General features: G+C 45.9%; 1 protein-coding gene across 1 annotated transcript; it reads right to left on the bottom strand.

Moving 5' to 3' along the window:
- Positions 1 to 695: 695 nt before the first annotated feature.
- On the bottom strand, positions 696 to 15,815 carry LOC119434407 (alkaline phosphatase, tissue-nonspecific isozyme-like; the record flags this gene model as incomplete). Its single annotated transcript, XM_037701565.1, has 4 exons — positions 696 to 798; positions 3,480 to 3,613; positions 10,224 to 10,457; positions 15,481 to 15,815. Coding segments are annotated over 4 exons (806 nt in total), but the record flags the coding sequence as incomplete, so codon positions are not given.
- Between the last annotated feature and the right edge of the window lie 4,148 nt (positions 15,816 to 19,963).

Raw genomic sequence — 19,963 nt, forward strand, 5'->3', positions numbered from 1 at the left:
AAATTTTATGGTAGGGCCCAATCTCTGCAGTTGTCTGTGTCGATTATCTGGATTGTCCCAGTGCTTTTCTATCGATTTTCGGATGACACTGGAGAGAAGGCAGTTGGCGTGCCCTCTTGAAAAAGTATTGGAAGCAGTGACTCTGGTTCTTAGAGCGCGTTCTTCGCTTCGGTATTGGCCAGTTCGTTGCCGTGTATACCACAGTGAATGCAATCCACTGAAATGTGATGTGGTGGCCGTCCTCTGGCGCTATAGCTCGGCAGTTTGAAGAGACGACACTCTGCAAGCGCTTTCTTTCAATTTTACTTTAAGTAGTTGCAGAGCCAATTTTGCGTCCCTGAAGACTGTCCATATACTTGAGGAGGCTGACGCGAAATATATTGAACTGCGTCTCTGATTGCCACTAGTTCCGAAGATGTTGTAGTTGCCTTGTTACGCAGACGAAACCGTCGAATGACTTGATGCGCAGGCACGACGAAAGCCGCACCAGATGCACGATTCGTCTGTATACGCATTCACCGAAGAGCCATATTCTTTCGACATACATTCGATAGTTGAATGTCTGAGGCCGACAGTAGGTACTCCCTATTTGTTAGAAATTCCGGGAATAGATAGACGTACCCGTACTTTGGATATCAACCATACGTGAAGGTCAGCAGAGGCAAAGTGTGATGATATGACGGGATTCTTGGCATTTATTGGCTCTTGACATCATCGTTGACATATACCAAGAACAGGAGTGGTCCTAGAATGGAGCCTTCATCGACGCTAACGTAGCAGGACTTCTCCAGAAGGAAGCTGCGAAGGAGAGCAACAAATTCAGCTTGACTACCATGATCCGTAAGCTTCACGAGGAGCATTGGATGGCTGAACACACCAACACTTTTGCTCAGGTTGCATTACACGGCATCCACTTGCCCCCTCTGGAATACTGGTGCCGAGATCTCTACCGTGAAACTCGTAAGAATAGTCACTGTTGAGAGACCACAGGGAAATCCGTGTTGGCTTGGAGTTAAGAAACCCTTTGCACTAGAAGACACTATGGTGTGAAGGGCTAGCTCAATAATTGTGGATGTGGCACTCAGGAATGAAATCGGCCTGTAGTTCGAGACATCAATTTTGGAACCAGACTTCTATATAGGAAAATCACAGACAGTTTTCGAAATAAGTGGAAAGGTGTAATAATTTTGATAGCTAATTAAAATTGATGTAAATACCAGCGCAATATGTTGGCCTATGCTTCTGAAATGGCCGAGGGAATTCCATCTGGACCACAAGACAATGAGGGTTTCAAACGTCGGATGCATTCATGGATGAGCTTCTCATCGAACAGCACTGTACTAGGCAGCGTACCTCAAGCCTGCTGCTGACATGTACTAACGTTGATATCAGAAATTTTACATACTGAAGAAAAATGAGGAACAAAACAGCCAGCAAGCGCTGAGACTTCTACCCAAATTGAGTCAAGCCGGCGAAAAGACTCTCCGCATTTACTGGAGCGATTCCGGATATGTTTTCAAATATTAACCGGCCGTCAAGAGGCGCTCTTTTCCAGGAATGCTATATAGGAATCATGATCTCACTAGTATAAAATAATAATAATAATAATAATAATAATAATAATAATAATAATAATAATAATAATAATAATAATAATATGTTATTATTTTTATTAGTAGTATTAGTAATGTAATATGCGCACAATTCATGTCCCCTTTTACACAATCTACGCTCATCCAACGGAAGAATTCCTTGTTGCAAGGGGAAATATGCGCAAAAGAAGTACAGTTCTGAGTTTTCGCTATTTCTCAACCTACAGCATCGCTAATGAATACTTTGAGCACTTTACAGGCATTCGAAATTCATTTGTGACTTTGGAGTGCCTATTCTGCGTCAATACGCACGGCTGTCCTTTTTCCGCGTCAGTTACATTGAAGCGGTGTCGCTCGGCGAATTGTAGCTTTGAGCCGTCGCATATATTGTTACGAATTTTATTAAGTGCTGCAATGCACTCGACTATGGGTGAAGCTCTCAGGAAACCGATATGCCTGTGAGTGCTACAACTTTAGACTCTAATTCAAGGACGTTTTTGACGAGATTTCATATTTGAGAGTGTGTACCATGTGTCATGCTTGTGGCTTCTGCCACGTAGTGACGGCTGCATATCGCCAAATGTTTCTTCCGCTCTATCTAATGAGCCATTGAATTAAATTAATAAATGTCTAACACTTTATAGCCAGATGGACTGCAATTGAACAAATTCATAACACTTATAGCAACTTGCTTCTTCATTATTATCTTTTCACTCAATGCCCTCCTAAGGTATTCAGACGCAAGCGTTCCACCACAAAATGCCCTTCCTCCGCAGGCAATTAGATTTTTCTTTCCCACCTGTTTTTCTAGGGGTTTCAGAAATTTGTGCACTATTGTGATTCCGCATGCAGAAATATATTAGTCATGATGGCAATCAGCCCACTATACGCAAAACAAAAGGAAAAAAACAAGAAACTAAGGAGGACGCAACGCTGTGTTCTTGTTACCTTCTAGGTTTTTCATCCCTTGTTTTGCGTTTTGAGCTGACCGCCATCATTACGGAACTGTTCCAACTCGGCCAGATCAGCACTCTGTGAGAAATATATGAACGCAAAGAAAAAGACCAACCTTTCCCCTACCGGAAAATGGGGGTAAGCGAAGCTTGTCGTGTGTTTCTTCGGTGTTGCTCGGAAGGAATTGCACTGACCAATACCACGTTGTGGTCGAACCACAACCGGCAACACGCATTGCAACTGGCTCCGAAGTTCCGGATGAGAAACTTGTGTTCAAAGCTGGTGGTCGCACCGGGGAAGTTGGCGCTAACGTTGCCGAGGCGTGACACCGTTGTCGGGTTCCTGGAGGGCAAGAGTACACTGACGTTTGGCCTCAACATCGATCTCCCGCAAGTCGGGATCCGTGGCACTTCGCTAACGTTTCGCCTGTGCTTCGGAAGCCCTCACGCTGGAATCGGGACGTCGACGATGAACCCATTGCCGAGCGAGTTCGCGGCGCCGTTGCTCAAACGCAGCCTGCTCCTCGGTGGAACGCACCACGCGGGCCCTTCCCAACCCGTTGCCGATATATACAGATCTGAGGCGAGGGAAGCCCGGCGGAGCGCGTGCCAACGCTCTTCCCTTTCTCTCCCCGCGACACATCGAACGACCCCGATTGGCCGCGCGCGTCACGTGATCTGGCGCCGGCGCAGCTGAACAGCTGCTGTACTCTGGTAGCAGCCGTTTTTTTTTGCGTGATCACGACAACGCCACGGAAACTTGTGAGCCAATACAAGCTTCGCTTGAAAAAGCAATCCAAATGAAGGCCTACATAGGATGTCGACAAGAAGTGAAATAGACACTTGTGGCTTAGCAAGCGGAGCATACTCACCTAACAAGTAATCCACTGACTTGGTGTCAACCGCTTCAAGGCCAGTTTTGTTAGATACATACACAGCGTTTGAGTGGTTCTTCATTTCCTTCCAAGCATTTATCAGATTTAGTCCATCGATTCTAGCACCCCTTTGCCCATCCTCATCGCATTCTGAAGAATTTAAAAATTTCTTTCTTCCACCCCCCATGATGACCTAAAAGAAATAAGTAAATACGATTAGCTGATGAGTGATTATAAAGAAATGCTATCTACATTTTGGTATACATAATTCCGTCATGGTATTACATCACGCAGTAGTGAAGTTTAAAAGTAGGAATCACTCTAAATAGCTCAAAACCTCTGCGCTGTGCTCAAATATCATCTGCACTTTATTCGTCCTCCTGATTAGCTTATACAAAAGCATAGCCCGAAAAAGTGAAAGAAAAGCCGAAATACGGAAAATGTAGACGCAAATGTGCGGGTCCGTTCAAGGTATGCTTTTCTTTTTGAAGCGCATTGACACAGATAGGAAAGTATTGACCTTTTTCGCGGCGCTCCCGTGGGCGCTGCCATGTTTGATCACGTGGTGACGCGTCCATTGCTTGCCTCAGCCGCCTCCGTTGCCTCCGCATTTACAATGCAAGCGCGTGACGCCGGTGCGGCACAGCAAACCTCCGTTTCGACCCATATTGTAGACGGTGACTGTGCATACGACACGAAGTTTTGGCCACAGCTTTAGAGGACATATGTAAGTGCTTTTAGAGCTCATTACGCCTTGTCCAAATGGCGCTAGCAGCGTATACGGAGCTTGTACTAAAAGCGGTGCTAGAAATGTATTCTAAGCTGTCCGAACTTTCCCCTTAGGAATTAAATCGGGATCACTGTGCTCTGCGTTCTTTATTTGGCAAACATTTTGAAGCAGCGGCTTGCCATATTTCTGACTCAGTAAAGTTCCTCGGTGCGGCCACTATCTGATTGTTTATTCTCAGCGTAATCACTCCCGGGTGTGCTCTGCTGCGATAAATTTGTTCTTTCTGTGCACAAAACTTGGAATTTAAATGTTCGGTACTTTGCGGTAGCTCGTAGCAAAGACATATTATTGCTAGTACCTCGCTTACTCTGTACACCGTCACGAAACATTCAGCTTCCAACATTCGTGTCTTGTTGGTGTAGTCACCGTCACTCATGCTTCGGCACATTGATTCAAGTGTGCGCCTATTCACTCACACGTTGGCGATAGGGTGGGTGTAAGTTTTCGTGCGAGTAAGGGTGGATGTGTGTAGATAACGTGCGGGAAACTTACTATGTCAGTAAGTGGCACTACTTCATTTTGTAACGAGCAGTACTCACTCCCAAGTGCCGACGTTCCGGAGTTGAAGTCCTTTCTTTGGAGGTTAGCTATACAGCGCAGGCGAATGAATTATATTTTTTATCTATCAGGAAAGCCGTGACTCGCGAAGGGCGGCAACACGGGTGGCGACACAGGTTGATTCATTCATTAATATGTGAATCACTATTTCCTTATGTGTGAATTATGTGAATCACACGTCTTCCCTTTATCGTTACACATTTTTCAGTATGAATTGGGCACAGTGCATTAGCGCACGCCCAGTTGCATTTTCCACAGCTGATCGCACAGTAGCAGGGCAGAAGCAGTAATGGTTTCGTATTCGTGCGCATTCGCTGAGGCAACGTATGGCGCGCGGCCGAAAGCGCCATCTCGTTCCTCTAGAGCAAACTGCTCCGTGAAAAGGGTCAATAGGACTAGAAAGAAACACAAGAAACAACACACGTTTTATTTATTTATTTACTTTACTTTACTTTACTTACCTAAATTTGACTATTTATGCATTTGTTTATTTCTGATACCTGAACATTTTAACATAAGACGTTGCATGACGGGTGGGCATATTAACAACGTTCAGGGATAATAAGTAGCTGATGATGAAGTGGTAATAAGTAGTGATGATGAAGTGGGTTGACTTGGAACGAATGAAATCTAGTTTGGCTGGTCGTGTTCTACCCTCCTGCCTCTGTATGCAAACTCTACACTGTAAAAACATTCCTTATTTACGGGTATATTACTACGGCCAAAACGGCTGTAGCGAAACAAGGAATCATCACGTTACAAAATATGAAACACAATTAACAATTAAACACAATTAAATTTGCTCCGCCGTGCGTTACATGGACTTTTCCTCCGTTATTATGTAAATCGGAAGAAAATCTGTTTCTGTAACACGGACGTTCACTATGTATAATATAAAACCAAATGTATGGCCGTTTCTAGACGACATGCATGGAATGTGGGGAATATCTGCGAATATCTGCAGGTCAACTAGTATTGTGCATGAGGAGTAAGTGTATATAGAGCTGAAGATGTCGAGGAAATGCAAATACTAGGATGTTCGGCGTATCCAGCAAACAATCTACACTATGATGAAATGCAACACTTGTAGCACTGCAACACTAAGCGTTAAAAAAACCGAAATATAATAATATTTCTATTTTTACTGCAGAAACTTTATTTGAAAGGAAACTACACAATTCTTTCATTCAATATTTTTGATGCTGACGCACGTTGCAACCTCGCTTATAATGTGGACGGCACTTCGAGTCACGTCGTCTGCTAGCCATCACTGTCTAAGCTTGTATGTGTGACGGGGACATCTTGAATTCTTTGTTCCGTGGTTTTAGTGCGGTCGTAGTGGCTTGTCTGCCGTTTTTTGTTTTTGGTAATGAACTGCAGCCCTAAGTATGTGTGTGTGGTTTCGAGCGTCCGGTTCTCCGTGTGGTCATTCCCACTGTCCGATGGAAGATTACACCTAATTTTTTATGTTGCCTAGCGCTATAAGTATAATATGAAAAGCACTGGAAGCGTTCGTTCTCAAGAGATTCTGGGGAGGTTCAGACCACCTTTGACAAAAGTCAGAGGATATTTAGTGACATTTAAACAAATGTTAACACATAATCAATAAACATGTGCCCGCATCGTGTACAGAATGCCCTGATTATGAACTTTCACGAACGAGGCACAGCTCCGCACTACTGTTAAGCAGCAACTTATGAAATACGCAGATCCAACGCATATGTAGAAACTATGTGAAGCGAAGCATTAGTCAAAGTGTGCGCAATAAATTTATACACAAGTGATGGCTATGCGAACAAATGCGTTCTCTTTCATCAATACAATATTCACCACTAAGGTGAATCGCGGTTTCGCAACCCACCCGTACCCATCCTTCCCATGGAACAGCGAGAGGTGACCCTTCGCGGAAAAAGTCGTGAGCGCCAGCGGGTGTTCAATCTCTGGGCCAATTAAGGCCATCGCAGAAAACACCACAGGTACCCTGGAGTAACGGTGCTTCCATGCACCGTTCCATGCACCGTTACTCCCGAAGTCAAACAGGCTTTCAACATCTTACCAGCTTACCATGTCTATGCCATTGGAACGCTACATACGTGGAGGGAGGTGTTTCACGGCGAAAACTTGGCAGTGTTGCCTGAAGTGGGAATGATTAATAGTGACAGCAAGCTTTTTCGTTGAGCTCTAAGTCCTCGGAACTCCTCGAAAGGCACCCTGCTGATGTAAATCCAGCTCCGACGAGGCTGACCTGCCCGACTGATTGACCTGCCTCCGCCACCAAGGCGATTGAGTGCAGCATTGGCAGTGCGTCCACATAGCTTCGTCGTTTTTTGAAGACCGTCGCTATGGCCCTCCGCGTGCGTGCCGAGCATGAGCCGTCGAGGGGGAACACACGAGGACGGGGCCTCCGACGGCGTGATAACACCTCGAGTGTCCGTCTTAATTATTATCACAAGAAAAGCGTCTCCAGATTCGCCGTCTGCTCGTTCAAATTGTCTCTAAACAAGAAACAGATTATTCGCAAGCACCATCGACAGCGTCCCTTAAACCGATTTGCACAATTCGTGGATTTTCATAATTTAGCTGAGTTCGCATAACTCCTTCACTACGATGTTGCTATAACAATTATATGGGCACTCCCAGTGAACTTCCGCCGTCGTCGCGGTCGGCGCGGCCGAGGGGCTTCACATATATTTAGGTATATGTATTCTATAGGCTTATGCATGCCGTATATGCGGGTCATGTTACTACAGTAATCAATCACTAAAGTTTCTCATAACAGGTCTTACGTTCTTAACTAAATTATTCCTCAAGATTTTGAGAACGGCAGCCTATGCAGACACAAATTTCTTGAAACATAACATTCACAGCGCATGCCTTTTATCTTAAATCTTCTCGGTCTATCGAATATTAATAGTGGAAAACAATATCAGAGTTCAAACCTAAAAGTGATGTAATTTTACTGGTGCGGCTCTTGAAGGGCTGGGTACTGGCACCTGTGTGATGTCATCACAGGCCCTACACGGCGTGTTAAAATATTTCAGGGTGCCAGAAATTTTGGCGCATCCGGGTATGTCGCGTCCGCGCTAATTGGACCCGCGTATAGTTAAGTGTGTAAGTGAAGTGTAATAGTGGGGTGGAAGATTATTATGCAGAAGACAAAGACAATGTTCAATAGCCCTGCAAGAGAACAAGAATTCAGCATTGTCAGTCAGCCTCTAGAGTTTGTAAAGGAGTACGTTTACCTAGGTCAATTACTCACCGGGGACCCGTATCATGAGAAAAAAAATTACAGAAGAATAAATTTGCGTTGGAGTGCGTACGGCAGGCATTACCATATCCTGACTGGGATCTTACCACGGTCGTTGAAAAGAAAAGTGTACCATCATTGCCTTCTACCGGGGCTAACATATCGGGCAGAAACTTGGACGTCAACAAAGAAGCTCGAGAACAAGTTAAAGACCGCACAAAGAGCGATGGAACGTGAAATGTTAGGCCTAACATTAAGGAGACAGGAAGAGAGCGGTGTGGATCAGAGAGCAAACGGGGATAGCCGATATTCTAGTTAACATCAAGAGGAAGAAATGGAGCTGGGCAGGCCATGAAATGCGTAGGATGGATAACCGGTGGACCATTAGAGTTACAGAATGGATACCGAGAAAAAGGAAGCGCAATCGAGGACGGCAGAAAACTAGGTGGGGTGATGAAGTTAGGAAATTTGCAGGTGCAAGTTGGAATCAGTTAGCGCAAGACAAGGGTAATTGGAGATCGCAGGGAGAGGCCTCCGTCCTGCAGTGGACATAAATATAGGCTGATGATGATGATGACAGTTAAACACCGTCTGAGAAGTTCAAGCGCAACGCTCAACCTTGCTATCGGAGTCAGTGCTTCGCCCTTCAGGCGAAACTCCCATTTCTCTAACGCCATTGACAGCTCATTGCACATCAGAACGGTATCTTTCAAACTTTACATATCAACTTAGAGAGGGAGAGCGAGGGCGGCTCATTGAGGAAAACTAGAAAGGTTTGCCTGGCGGCACGTATGTAACGTTACGTGACGTGAATGCAATGAGAAATGATACGCACATGACAAGAAAAATTTGCGTCGCTTGCGCTGGAGGTGCAATGCTAAAGAGACAGTGAAGCTGAAGGGCACCTAGCTATAGTCCTGGCATTTGGGCTAGGCTAAGCTCTAGCAAATCATCCCCAGCAATTTCCGAAATATATTTATTATTGATCGATTATCGATTAGCTATCGGTTCGGTTAGCTGTCACAAGCTATTGGCAACGTATTTTGGCTAGGCTAAGCACTACCCAGCACTTCCCAGAATTTATTGATTATTTGTCAATTATCACTTAGCTATTGATTGGCTATCGATTGGCTATTGATGACTGACTCAGCTTAAGTTGTCCCAACCATGCTTAGCTAGACTTAGCCAGGCGCAGCTTCGCTAGTTCACGTAGGTATGTGCCATTGCGCTTGGACCCTTTCTGCACAACTGCCAGGATCGGTCCGCATCCCACTTTTTTTCTGTTAACGCGCTACAAATTACAGCTCCGCTATTAAAAACAGATAATGCACACAAAACATTCAGCATCAATGCATCTCGTTCAGGCCAGTGTCTCGTTAAATGGTACAGGTGTCTGCGTAGCACAGAATACAGAAGTGCCGTATGTCTCCAAGTGTAAGTCGTCGCTGAAGGTGAGCTCATTGAAATAAATTCATTGTTTACCTTAGAGCTGTCTTCTGCTTTGTGAAAAGGCTCCAACCGCAGAATAAGTGGCAGGTGCGGCGTACAGTGTTGATCCTACCTGCCTAATTTTCGTACACGAATCTCTAGAGTACTGGGCGAGCTGCGCAGTCTTGTGTAAGCCATACATGTAATGTTAAAAAAAATGTAAATACCCCGCCCCCCCTCATGTGAGTGCTGATTGTGTCCCCCATTTCGGGCATAATAATCATATTTCTTGTTTGTTTTTTACAATGTGTACTTCATCGGCTCATGTTTTCATTTTCAATAGGCCTTCAGCTAAAAGACCGTGATTTTGTTGTTCTTACTTTTTCCTTGTTTGCGTCGGTCTTGGTAAATATTTAGCTTAGAAATCTGCTTAATTTTAGACAAGTATTTTTTATTGCTAACCCTCGGGTGAATTTGTTGCAGTGTCTGGTCAGAGAATGTTTATTGAACTTTGTTTTTTGAGTACCAAAACCAATATATGATCATGAGAAGTGCCGCAGTAGGGGAGCAAGGGTTATGTGGCAGCATGTGATTCTTTAACGTGCACCCAGTGCAAGGTACAAGGTGTTTTTTTCATTTCGCCCCAATCTAAATGCGGCCTCCGCTGCCGGGATTTCATCCCATGACATCGCAATTTGGAGCGCAATTCCGAAGCCACTACACTACCACGGCGGGTCATCAGCTCAGAAAATGCTAAAAGAACAGTTTAAGCTGCGTTACCCTCATTCCATTGCCAGGCGAGTCGTAGATCAGTTGCTTAGCGATATCCGATGCATTGCACCCTTTCGGGACATAATGCTGCCACCTGCGGTAGCCAGAGTGTGCGTAGGCAGCAGCTGGTGAGGCATCGGTGACTGTCGACGTGGTCACAATGCCCGTCCACATGCCGGCCTCCTGAGCCCACTTCATAATGCTGTCCACGTACGCTGTCGTGTCATTGTGGCACTGCCGACCCTGCAAACGTATTCATTATACCAGCGTTTCATTTCGGCACACACTAGGCAGACAGGGTAATCTCATTACTCGCTGATAATGCAATGACGTGATCGTTATACTTCGATATCATGACAATAACAATGCAATAGCCTCACCTAGTAGCTGCTCTACATACGTACCTGATTAAAGAAACAGTGAGAAAACATTTATTCTATCTGAATTTTAACTCAATAAAACTTTTATTCTCGATGGTCTCCGTGCTCGTTTTATACGCTGTCTTCAAACAATTCACTGAATTATTTCAGTAAATATTTGCTATTCATTAAGCGTGATAGCTCTAATAGAAATTCAAGGTCCGTGAGGTTTCTGAACATCAATTCGTAGTAAAGTATTAGTTATCATGTTCAAAAATACCAGCATCAGGAAATCATGGCAAATACAAGTGAATACAAATCAAGGAACCATTATGTTATCAATTATCATTAAAGGAGAGGAAGATATGCACTTATGGTGTCCGCAGCAACGTGTACAAGTATACGAAAACTGAGCTTTAGTCTCCAAAGCATTCCACCTGTTTTAATGCGAAAGCATTATGTGCCCCATTACGCGAAAATCCGGCGTTGTAGTCGGCGGCGTGACCGAATTATGGTACCAAAAATGATCGACGGCAAAGAGTAAAACCACATACAAAGTTCAGAGCCCATCCACTATGTGAAGAAGAAAGACCAGCGAAGCTGTTGGTTTTGATTAATTATATTTTACATTTTTAATTTCGTCGTTATGTTAAATGGTGGAAAAGACACAACACATAACGTCGTTCTTTACTTTTGTCTTGCATTATTTAATTCCATTCACTTGGTCACCATATTGATCATCACCTCATGGTCGCTATGGTAAACTGCAATTAGTTGCACATCGATTCTACACACATTCTTGCTAAATGCGAGATCAATGCACAATTCGCTGCATGTTGTTGTTATCACATCCACTTCATTGCAACATATTACGCCGGAACGTTCCAACATGAACGATGAGATCCACCTTCTGTCGGGTCTGCCGATATCAACGTTAAAGTCCCCCACGACGACGATGAATGTGTTGATGAACCCTACCAAACACGCCAGTCAGAAAGACGCTAATCTCTCTCTTTCAGGTTGCGGGAGAGATGTATACTGCGGCAACTTTTATGCCATGTTTAGCCTAACGGCACCGCACAATCTGAGACGGTGGCATCATTTACGACTGACATACCGAGTCCAAGGGGTAAATGATGATGTCGCTAAAAAAGCGGCTATGTCAAGAGTCTGTTTGGGCCCCACGTGTGACCAGGGTAGTTGAAGACCGCCTTACAGGTCCCCGGGCCCACAGTGCTATGTGCCAATGAGCTTGGACCCTTTCTGCACTATCACCAGGATCAGGCCACATGATGATTTTTTTTTTGTCAGCATCTCGTTCACATTTTTTCCAGATCCTAGCTATAGACAGCTTCGCTGTAACATACTCGAATTGACGTCAAATTTCTCAAGGAGGTTCCTGTAAAGAAACTAAATTATTGCGTTTGAAAAGAAAATTAGGTTAATTTCGGTCAGGGTGGGAATCGAACCCGGGCCTCCGGGGTGCGAGACGAGCACGCTTCCCCGCCGCCACGGGGGCTCCATGGTTGTGGTTCACTAAATGTGTGCCTAGTGCCTGCCTTGTGCACGTCACGTCGCAGTCATCTGGCTGACTAAACGTGTGGCCTAGTGCGTGCATCATTGGGCACGTGACGGCGCCGCCAATGGGTAGGGGGCGGCGCCACGTCACAAGTCTAAAAATCAGTGTAATAAATAAAAAGCATTATTTTCGAATCGAATGCCGCTGAGCGTCCTTCGACTTCTGAATTCTTCGCGGGCAAGCGAGCGCGTTGGGACGCTTGGCACGTTGTCATTTGGCCTTACCGCGAGGCGCAGGTAAAACGCTGGTGAGAGCTTGCGAGGACAAGGAACGCCCAGAAAGAAAAAGAACATTTTAACATAGCGAATATAACACTTTGGCATTCTCACCCGTAAGCAGTCTTAAGAATCTATGTCGACATTTTTTTCGAAAACAAGAAGCTCCGTGTTGTGGTAGTCGCCTTTGCCTTTCGCAAGCATTTATTTTAAGTTGTCTCTTGTTGATGAAAAGCAGGTAAAACTAAAGGAAAGCAAGAAAGAGAGAGAAGCCCGAGAATAGCTCTCCTGCTCACTGGACTTGTTCTCTGTCCTTGCTGTATCAGTTTTCTTGCGCTCTAATGACTTCTATGTTTAATAGACCAACTCGCACAAAAACGCGCGTCTTATTAAAAGGCTTTCAAATTGCTGCATGTGCTCGTATTTTTGTTCAAAGAATATGGCTTTTTCTGCTGCCGTAACATGTCAGGGATATCTTATTCCGATCCATAGAGTTTTATATACACTTACTAAAAGCGCTTCAAACACTCGAAAATTATGTTTTGATAAGTACACATAGATAATGTATACAAGGGCTGCACGCAAAAGCATACTGAATAAAGACTAGGATATGAAGTATAGACTCGTCAATAGCACTCTATTCCCCCCCCCCCCCCCCCCAGGCCGCCCCATGCGGAGCAACTCATTTGTAATGAATTCACCGCGATGGATAGAAATGCGAAGTTGAAAATGTTTGCTACCAAGCATATGATACATGCCTAAATGTTCTTTTGTTTAAGGCCAGACAATATTAGCAATCATACGGCTACAGTGCAAGAACAGCTCTCAGAAATATACTTTTCCATTTTATTACGATTTCCTGAGCGTGGTCACTCTTCAAAGGATTATTCTCAGAGCAAAAAGAAAAAAATATGGTTGACCAGGAATGATTATGCCAAATAGGCAACACAGCAGCACCAGGAAGATCTTAACACCGCGACGTCGCTGCTTGGGGGGTAAGCGGCAATTGTCATTAAGAACAGCATAATCTTGAGCGTCCTTCCCACTACTGCTGCACAGCACAGTGAGTGTCAACGAGAGCACTGCATGGGCTCGGGATTACCCGAAAGCGCGTACCCGGCCCGGCCCGTGGGCCGGGTAGGGCCGGGTAGGGCAGTTTTTTCACCGGCTTGGGCCGGGCTCGGGCACGGAATGGGCTTTTTGACCTGGGCCCGGGCTGGGCTCGGGTATTTCGACGCGGGCCCAAGCCGGGCTCAGACTTTCTGCTGGTGTGCATGTAACGTGCAGCGAGTTATACTCGCGCGTCTCGACTCTGAAAAACCTGTTGCCCGGCGCAGCGGGAAGCTAGCAGTGCTACTCCTGTGTACTTCTCTCTCCTTCTTCCGTCGTATTTTGAGCTGTTTCAACAGAATGTAAAAGTCCAGAAAGACCGAAGTCGCCACAAACCAAAGGATGCCATTGTACTCGTTACCTATACATCAATCTAATTAATGCTTCAGCACGGTGTAACTTGCTGATTCTTCAAGGGCGAATTGGTAAAACGATGACTGGTCGGATAAGATAATTTGTCACGCGGCTGAATTATGGCACTGCGTCCACCCATGATTGCACCCATGTTCTCAACCGGCCTCCTAGCAGCAGTGCATTACGCTGCACCATGGAGGAACCAGAAGTTTTCTTTCTCCATTTACTCCATCCATGCGCTGCGCTTACGACCTGTCGTGGCTGCGTTTCGGCTATAGTGTACTAGAATACGGTTGAGTGGGACGAGCGGCTGGGGCGGCGCATGCTTTGCAGTGAGGCGCCCGACGTGGAAAAATAGTGTGGTGGCGTGGCGATAGAAGTGGATTGGGCCGCATAAAAGTCGCGCCGTTGGAAACTGCTGGCGATACTGCTCGGCAGGGTGATTCGCGTACTACTTCGCGCGTGGTATTTGCGTTCAGACCGCTCAAATGGTGTTCATAATTGCATATGGCATGTACTCGTATTTATGCCTTAAGAATAAATTGCTTTGATTCTCTGCTTTATTTTATTTTTTTAATGCCACTCGGTGGTCTTTTTCGGTCTCGGGCCGAGTTCGGACTGGTTGCTAGCCGGGCTCGGGCCGGGCTCGGGCCTTAGGTAGAGGGGTGGCGGGCCGGGCCGGGCGGGCAACGTAGATTATTTCCGGGCCCGGGCCGGGCCCGGGTCTCGCCATAAACCTTTTGGTCGGGCTCGGGCGGGCAGGCCGATGTAAAATCGTGCCCGGGCCGGGCTCGGGCTCAAAAAATGGGCCCGTGCAGTGCTCTAGTGTCAACTACGACGCGACGAACATGCGCAAGACTCAAAACGATCATCAGACTGATGATCGCACAAACATTGTGACCATAATACCTGCTGATGTGTTTTTAATTGTTATTCATTGTTTGGGCTGACAAGCCAAACCTTCTTCTACTACCTGCCCGGCATGACTTGAGAGCTCTGCCTGGTCGCACAGCTGTAAATGCACTATCAAAGAACCGATAAAGCGTGACAGAAAGCGCAGTGGAATGCTGAGAATTGTTCCCAATACTCTGTGTCTGAACAGACAAACGAGTAAACCAGTAAACAAAGAAAAACGTGCACCGTTTAAATAAATTTTTATTGTTAATTATAATGTAAACACAAAGCTATAATCTCGTAGAGCAAACCACGTATCCCATTTGCGTATTGTGCATACAGTATAAAAGTCCCGCAATGTTGCATCAATCGGCACGTCCCTTATCCGTCAGATCTTGCGTGTTTTTATTGCTTATCAACTTACTCCGAAAGTCTCGCATCAGCATATTGCAAACTGCTTCTTTGTAAATTTGCTGCTAGTTCACTGAAGTGAGATACTTGGAATAAACGAGGGTACAACGACTAAAAAGTACTTTAAGGCAACATGTGCATTGACGGCGGTGCATTAGAAATAGAACAAGTTAAGCTAGCTGGATTCGGTTCATCGTGAATATACATAAAGTTCTCTCGTCTATCTTGTCGCCATCTGCTTTTTGCTCTTTATATTTATCGTGACCGGATGCATTACATTGTTCCTAAAAAGGTGTATCAATAATATACCTGCAATGCGGTAATCAGTCATTTTTACTGCCTACCTTTACAGTGGAGTCCACTCCAAGTGTACCAATATTGGCCTTGACTCCACAAAGATACGCTGTAGCTGAGTTGGCTGAGTCAGACGTTTGTGTGTCTAGTCCGTATGTCTTGGATAAGGACACGTATGGAAATTCTTCCCAAGAAAGAACAGTCTCTTCGCCACTGTTGTTCTTCTGGAGTTGGCCCTTGTAGATCCTAGCAGCAGTCACCGTACTGACGCCCATGCCATCTCCCAGGAATAGCACTATGTATTTTGCGCGATTCCTGTACACTTGCCTCTTCATGTTTCTCTCGATTTCTAGCTTTGCTAAATTACTCCAATGTGTTCTGTTTGCTGGAAAGAAGAGGAGTAAATTATTGTTAATCGATCAGTTTTAATACACAGTGCTGTAGCACGAATACATCTCTTTAATATACATTGCGCAGCAATTGAATGGTTACGCCCTTCACCTCCCTATGCATTAAAACCCACCAGATCCCACCACCTCTGGGAATAGATGTTATGCGAAGGAGTGTGTGGGGAGCCTACCAAGTTAACGAAACGACCGATAAAGCACCAAGACGTAGGCGGCTCTTTCATGACCTACATGGCATGCCTGTCAATACATTCATGTCATGAGTCCTCAGGAGGCCCTTGAGCTACACCTAAGAGACCTTAAGACGAAAGCCTTAGTCATGCTCATGACTATGACTTCTACCGTCAACCTTTAGCCTTTTACTTCACTTAGTACCACATCCGAACCCATTCCATTGGTTTTTGAGTGTTACTCTTTTTTCGCGGAGTCATTCTCATTTTTGCTTAGTCATGCTCAGGACTATGACTTCTACATCAATCCTTTAGTGTTTTCTTCACGTAGTACCTGCGTCCAGTGGTTTTTGTGTGTTCATCTTTTTTCGCAATCATTGTCATTCTTGCTGAGTCATGCTCATCACTATGATTTCTACCAGCATCTTTTAGAGTTTCTTTCACTTAGTTCCCACGTCCGAACCCATTACAGTGGTTTTTGAGTGTTCATCTTTTTTCGCATTGTCATTTTTGCTGAGTCATGCACATGACTATGTCTTCTACCAGCATCCTTTAGTGTGTCCTTCAGGTAGTACCCACGTCCGAACCCATTTCAGTGGTCCTGAGTGTTAATCCTGCTTCGCAGTCATTGTCATTTTTTGCAGAGTCATGCTCATGACTATACTTCTACCAGCATCCTTTAGTGTTTCCTTCACTTAGCACCCACGTCCGAACGCACTTAAGTGGTTTTAGTGTTAATCTATTTCGCTGGGTCATTGTCTTGACCTACATGACACGCATGTCATGACATTGATATCATCACATGTCATGACCTATCACTCATGGTGTCATACACTCATGTCATACTATGCCAATTTTGGTACATACCCAGTTAACGAAACGACGATGAGAGCACCAAGACGTAGGCGGCTAGATAGATAGATTGATTGATAGATGGATAGATAGATAGATAGATAGATCATCATCATCATCATCATCATCATCAGCCTATATTTTATGTCCACTGCAGGACGAAGGCCTCTCCCTGCGATCTCCAATTACCCCTGTCTTGCGCTAGCGTATTCCAACTTGCGCCTGCGAATTTCCTAACCTCATCATCCCACCTGACTTTCTGCCGTCCTCGACTGCGCTTCCCTTCTCTTGGTATCCATTCTGTAACCCTAATGGTCCACCGGTTATCCATCCTACGCATTACATGGCCTGCCCAGCTCCATTTCTTCCGCTTAATGTCAACTAGAATATCGTCTACCCCCGTTTGTTCTCTGATCCACACCGCTCTCTTCCTGTCTCTTAACGTTACTCCTAATATTTTTCGTTCCATCGCTCTTTGTGCGGTCCTTAACTTGTTCTCGAGCTTCTTTGTTAACCTCCAAGTTTCTGCCCCATACGTTAGCACCGATAGATAGATAGATAGTGTCAAAGTAGGAAATGCTCGCCAAGAAGTGATTCTCATTTAATAGTTGTTCATATCATGCAGCCGAATAATGCTATTGCTGTGTTGCATAAAAAAAATTTCCGCTTCCTTTCCACCCTGTGAAAGTGGATGTACAGCGAAACTGTATCGATGCCGCCGCGCATGTTCGCGGCATCTATACGCTTGCGCGTAACGAGCGTTAGTCACTGTAATTTTTTAACAGTCGTGGCCTGATGTCGATTACGGTGGCAGCACACTGCGCGACCGATGCAACAGACAGAACGCCCACTCATTAAGGACAGATATATCGTGTGCACACGTTCGTCACGCGCGCACGCAGGTGTACCGGAGTGCAGCATATTTACTTGTTCTAGTAGAACCTCTGTCAGGCGCAAGTGCGTTCGTTATTGAACTAATTGAATTTCTCAAAGTAAAGTGCGTCAAAAAATTTGTAAAATACAATTTACGCACAACCTGCAGCTATGATAGCATCGGATTGTGATTTGAACATATTCTGTTACGCAGAACTCAAAATTACACTAGTTCGGGAGGTGAAAATGTTTCTTTGTCGACGCGACGATGTACACGCAGGGATGCAGAAAACTTTCCAGGGTAGCCATATACAGCTTCGCTGTAAAATACAGGACGACGATGAATGTCCGCCAAGAGGTTCAGTCAGCCGAAAAAAGTCACAGGCCTGCGCGGCACACGCAGCACAGTCACTACGTAAGCTGGTTGAGCGGCACAAAAGTAGCTCCAATTTCGGCACCACGCACAACAGGGTCTTCGCGGCAAAGTGTCTTCGCCTCGATTTTCACGAGAACGATCTGAACTGTCCGCCCGGCGTCGTCGGTGAGCTGCGGCTCGTAATGCTCTCTGAGCAGCAGTCTGCTGAGCCCAATGATGCCTGGTTGTAGCCGCGCACATTTAGCTCTACGATTCGCTTCTTCAGCAGTGGTTCGTACCTTGCGAGGAGACGTCATAACGTGTACCGAAGAGGTACCCAGAATACGTGGCACACATCCAACATCGGGATAATGTAGATTGCGCGCCTCATCTGAATGGCATCTCGTCGTCTGCGCCTGCGCGCGCGGCGGTTGCAGACACTTTAACTAGATGGCGCCACCATACTGGCGGAGGCTCGGCTCGTCTGCGCCTGGGCGCCTTTTAAAAGGAATATTTCTGCTGCGTGAAAGCAAGCGCTTGTGTGGCGCAGTGGTGAAGTATCCGACTCCCACGCAGGGGGCCTGGGTTCAATCGCGGCGGAGAGCGGGTACTTTTTTCGCATTTCTGGCGATAGCGGTTACGGCCAGACACCAGCGGCCGCATCATCGCGAACCGAAACGGCTATTGGAATGAGCCCATAACAGCTTACGCTGTAAATGTTTGCGAGATCGGCAATGCGTGGCGGAGCGACGCAAAACTGCATCGATGAGCTATCTGGCGTCACACAGCGTGGTGGCGAGGCTCCCGGAACTTCCGGAAGTGCATGGGCTAACGTAATAAAACATAACAAAACGTAATCTTCAAAAATTCACCCATGTTTACAATACTCCTTAATGCAAAATTTCAGCGCAGCTCTAGACGTGTTTTCATTTCGCGATATATTGGCTGGCGCGGACAGTGTGTCTCGTGCGGCACGTTGCAGACGGAGCGATGTGTGACACGACTGCATCACTGATCGGGAGATCGCACGAGGCAGCGCGTGGGTTATTCGTGGGCGTGATGCACAGTTGCCGCCTCAGACGGACTCCGCTCAAGAAGCGCAGCTTTGTTTCCATATGTCTGACGCGCGCTACTCTGGCGCCATCTCGTAGCCATCGTTGCCGCAAAGCCCATCTTGCGCGGCCACTACGCTTCTCTTTCCACGCTTTCGCTATACCGTCCTCCTCCGCTTTCCTCCTCGCGCTCTCTTTGCTATCGCTGTCTTTCATTTACCGCTGCGCTCGGCGTTCGCTTTCATCATCCGCGCTGCTCGTTCGCTCGGTTACGAGGGACAACGCCGACACTCGCCGCAGGAGGGGGCGTTTAAGGGCCGGGCTCAAAAAACGCTTTATTTTCAGGGCTACGCAAGCTGGCTGGGCTATGTCCAACTACTTCAAGGCCCCTAAAGAAGCCTCGTTGTCGGGAGTAGCATTCGAGGTTTTATTCCACATGCGCAGCTTGCGTACTCTACGAAATTCCACTTACATGCAGAAGAGTCTATAAGGGGCAACCACTTCAGCACAAGACCATCATATTTCTATTAAGAACAAAGTCGTGTCCCGTTTGCCAGCACTTTCTTCTTCCTGTACCTCTAAGCCTTTGCTTCCTTGTATCCGAATTCTATGAGGTAATAATATGACTGCGGTGGCATGACGATTACTACGGTGGCATGGTCACTGCGTACGACAGCACGACTAATACAATGGCTTTACGAAGGCAACGGAATAATGACGACTATCGAAAGAGGAAGACTGCGACGACGACGCGTATATGGGAACCAGAATGACGACGACAGCCAAGATGATGGCGACAGGAGCACTACGATGGCGTGACAAAG

The sequence above is a fragment of the Dermacentor silvarum genome, unplaced genomic scaffold, assembly GCF_013339745.2.
Source record: "Dermacentor silvarum isolate Dsil-2018 unplaced genomic scaffold, BIME_Dsil_1.4 Seq1049, whole genome shotgun sequence".
In the NCBI taxonomy this organism is placed as follows: Eukaryota; Metazoa; Arthropoda; class Arachnida; order Ixodida; family Ixodidae; genus Dermacentor; species Dermacentor silvarum.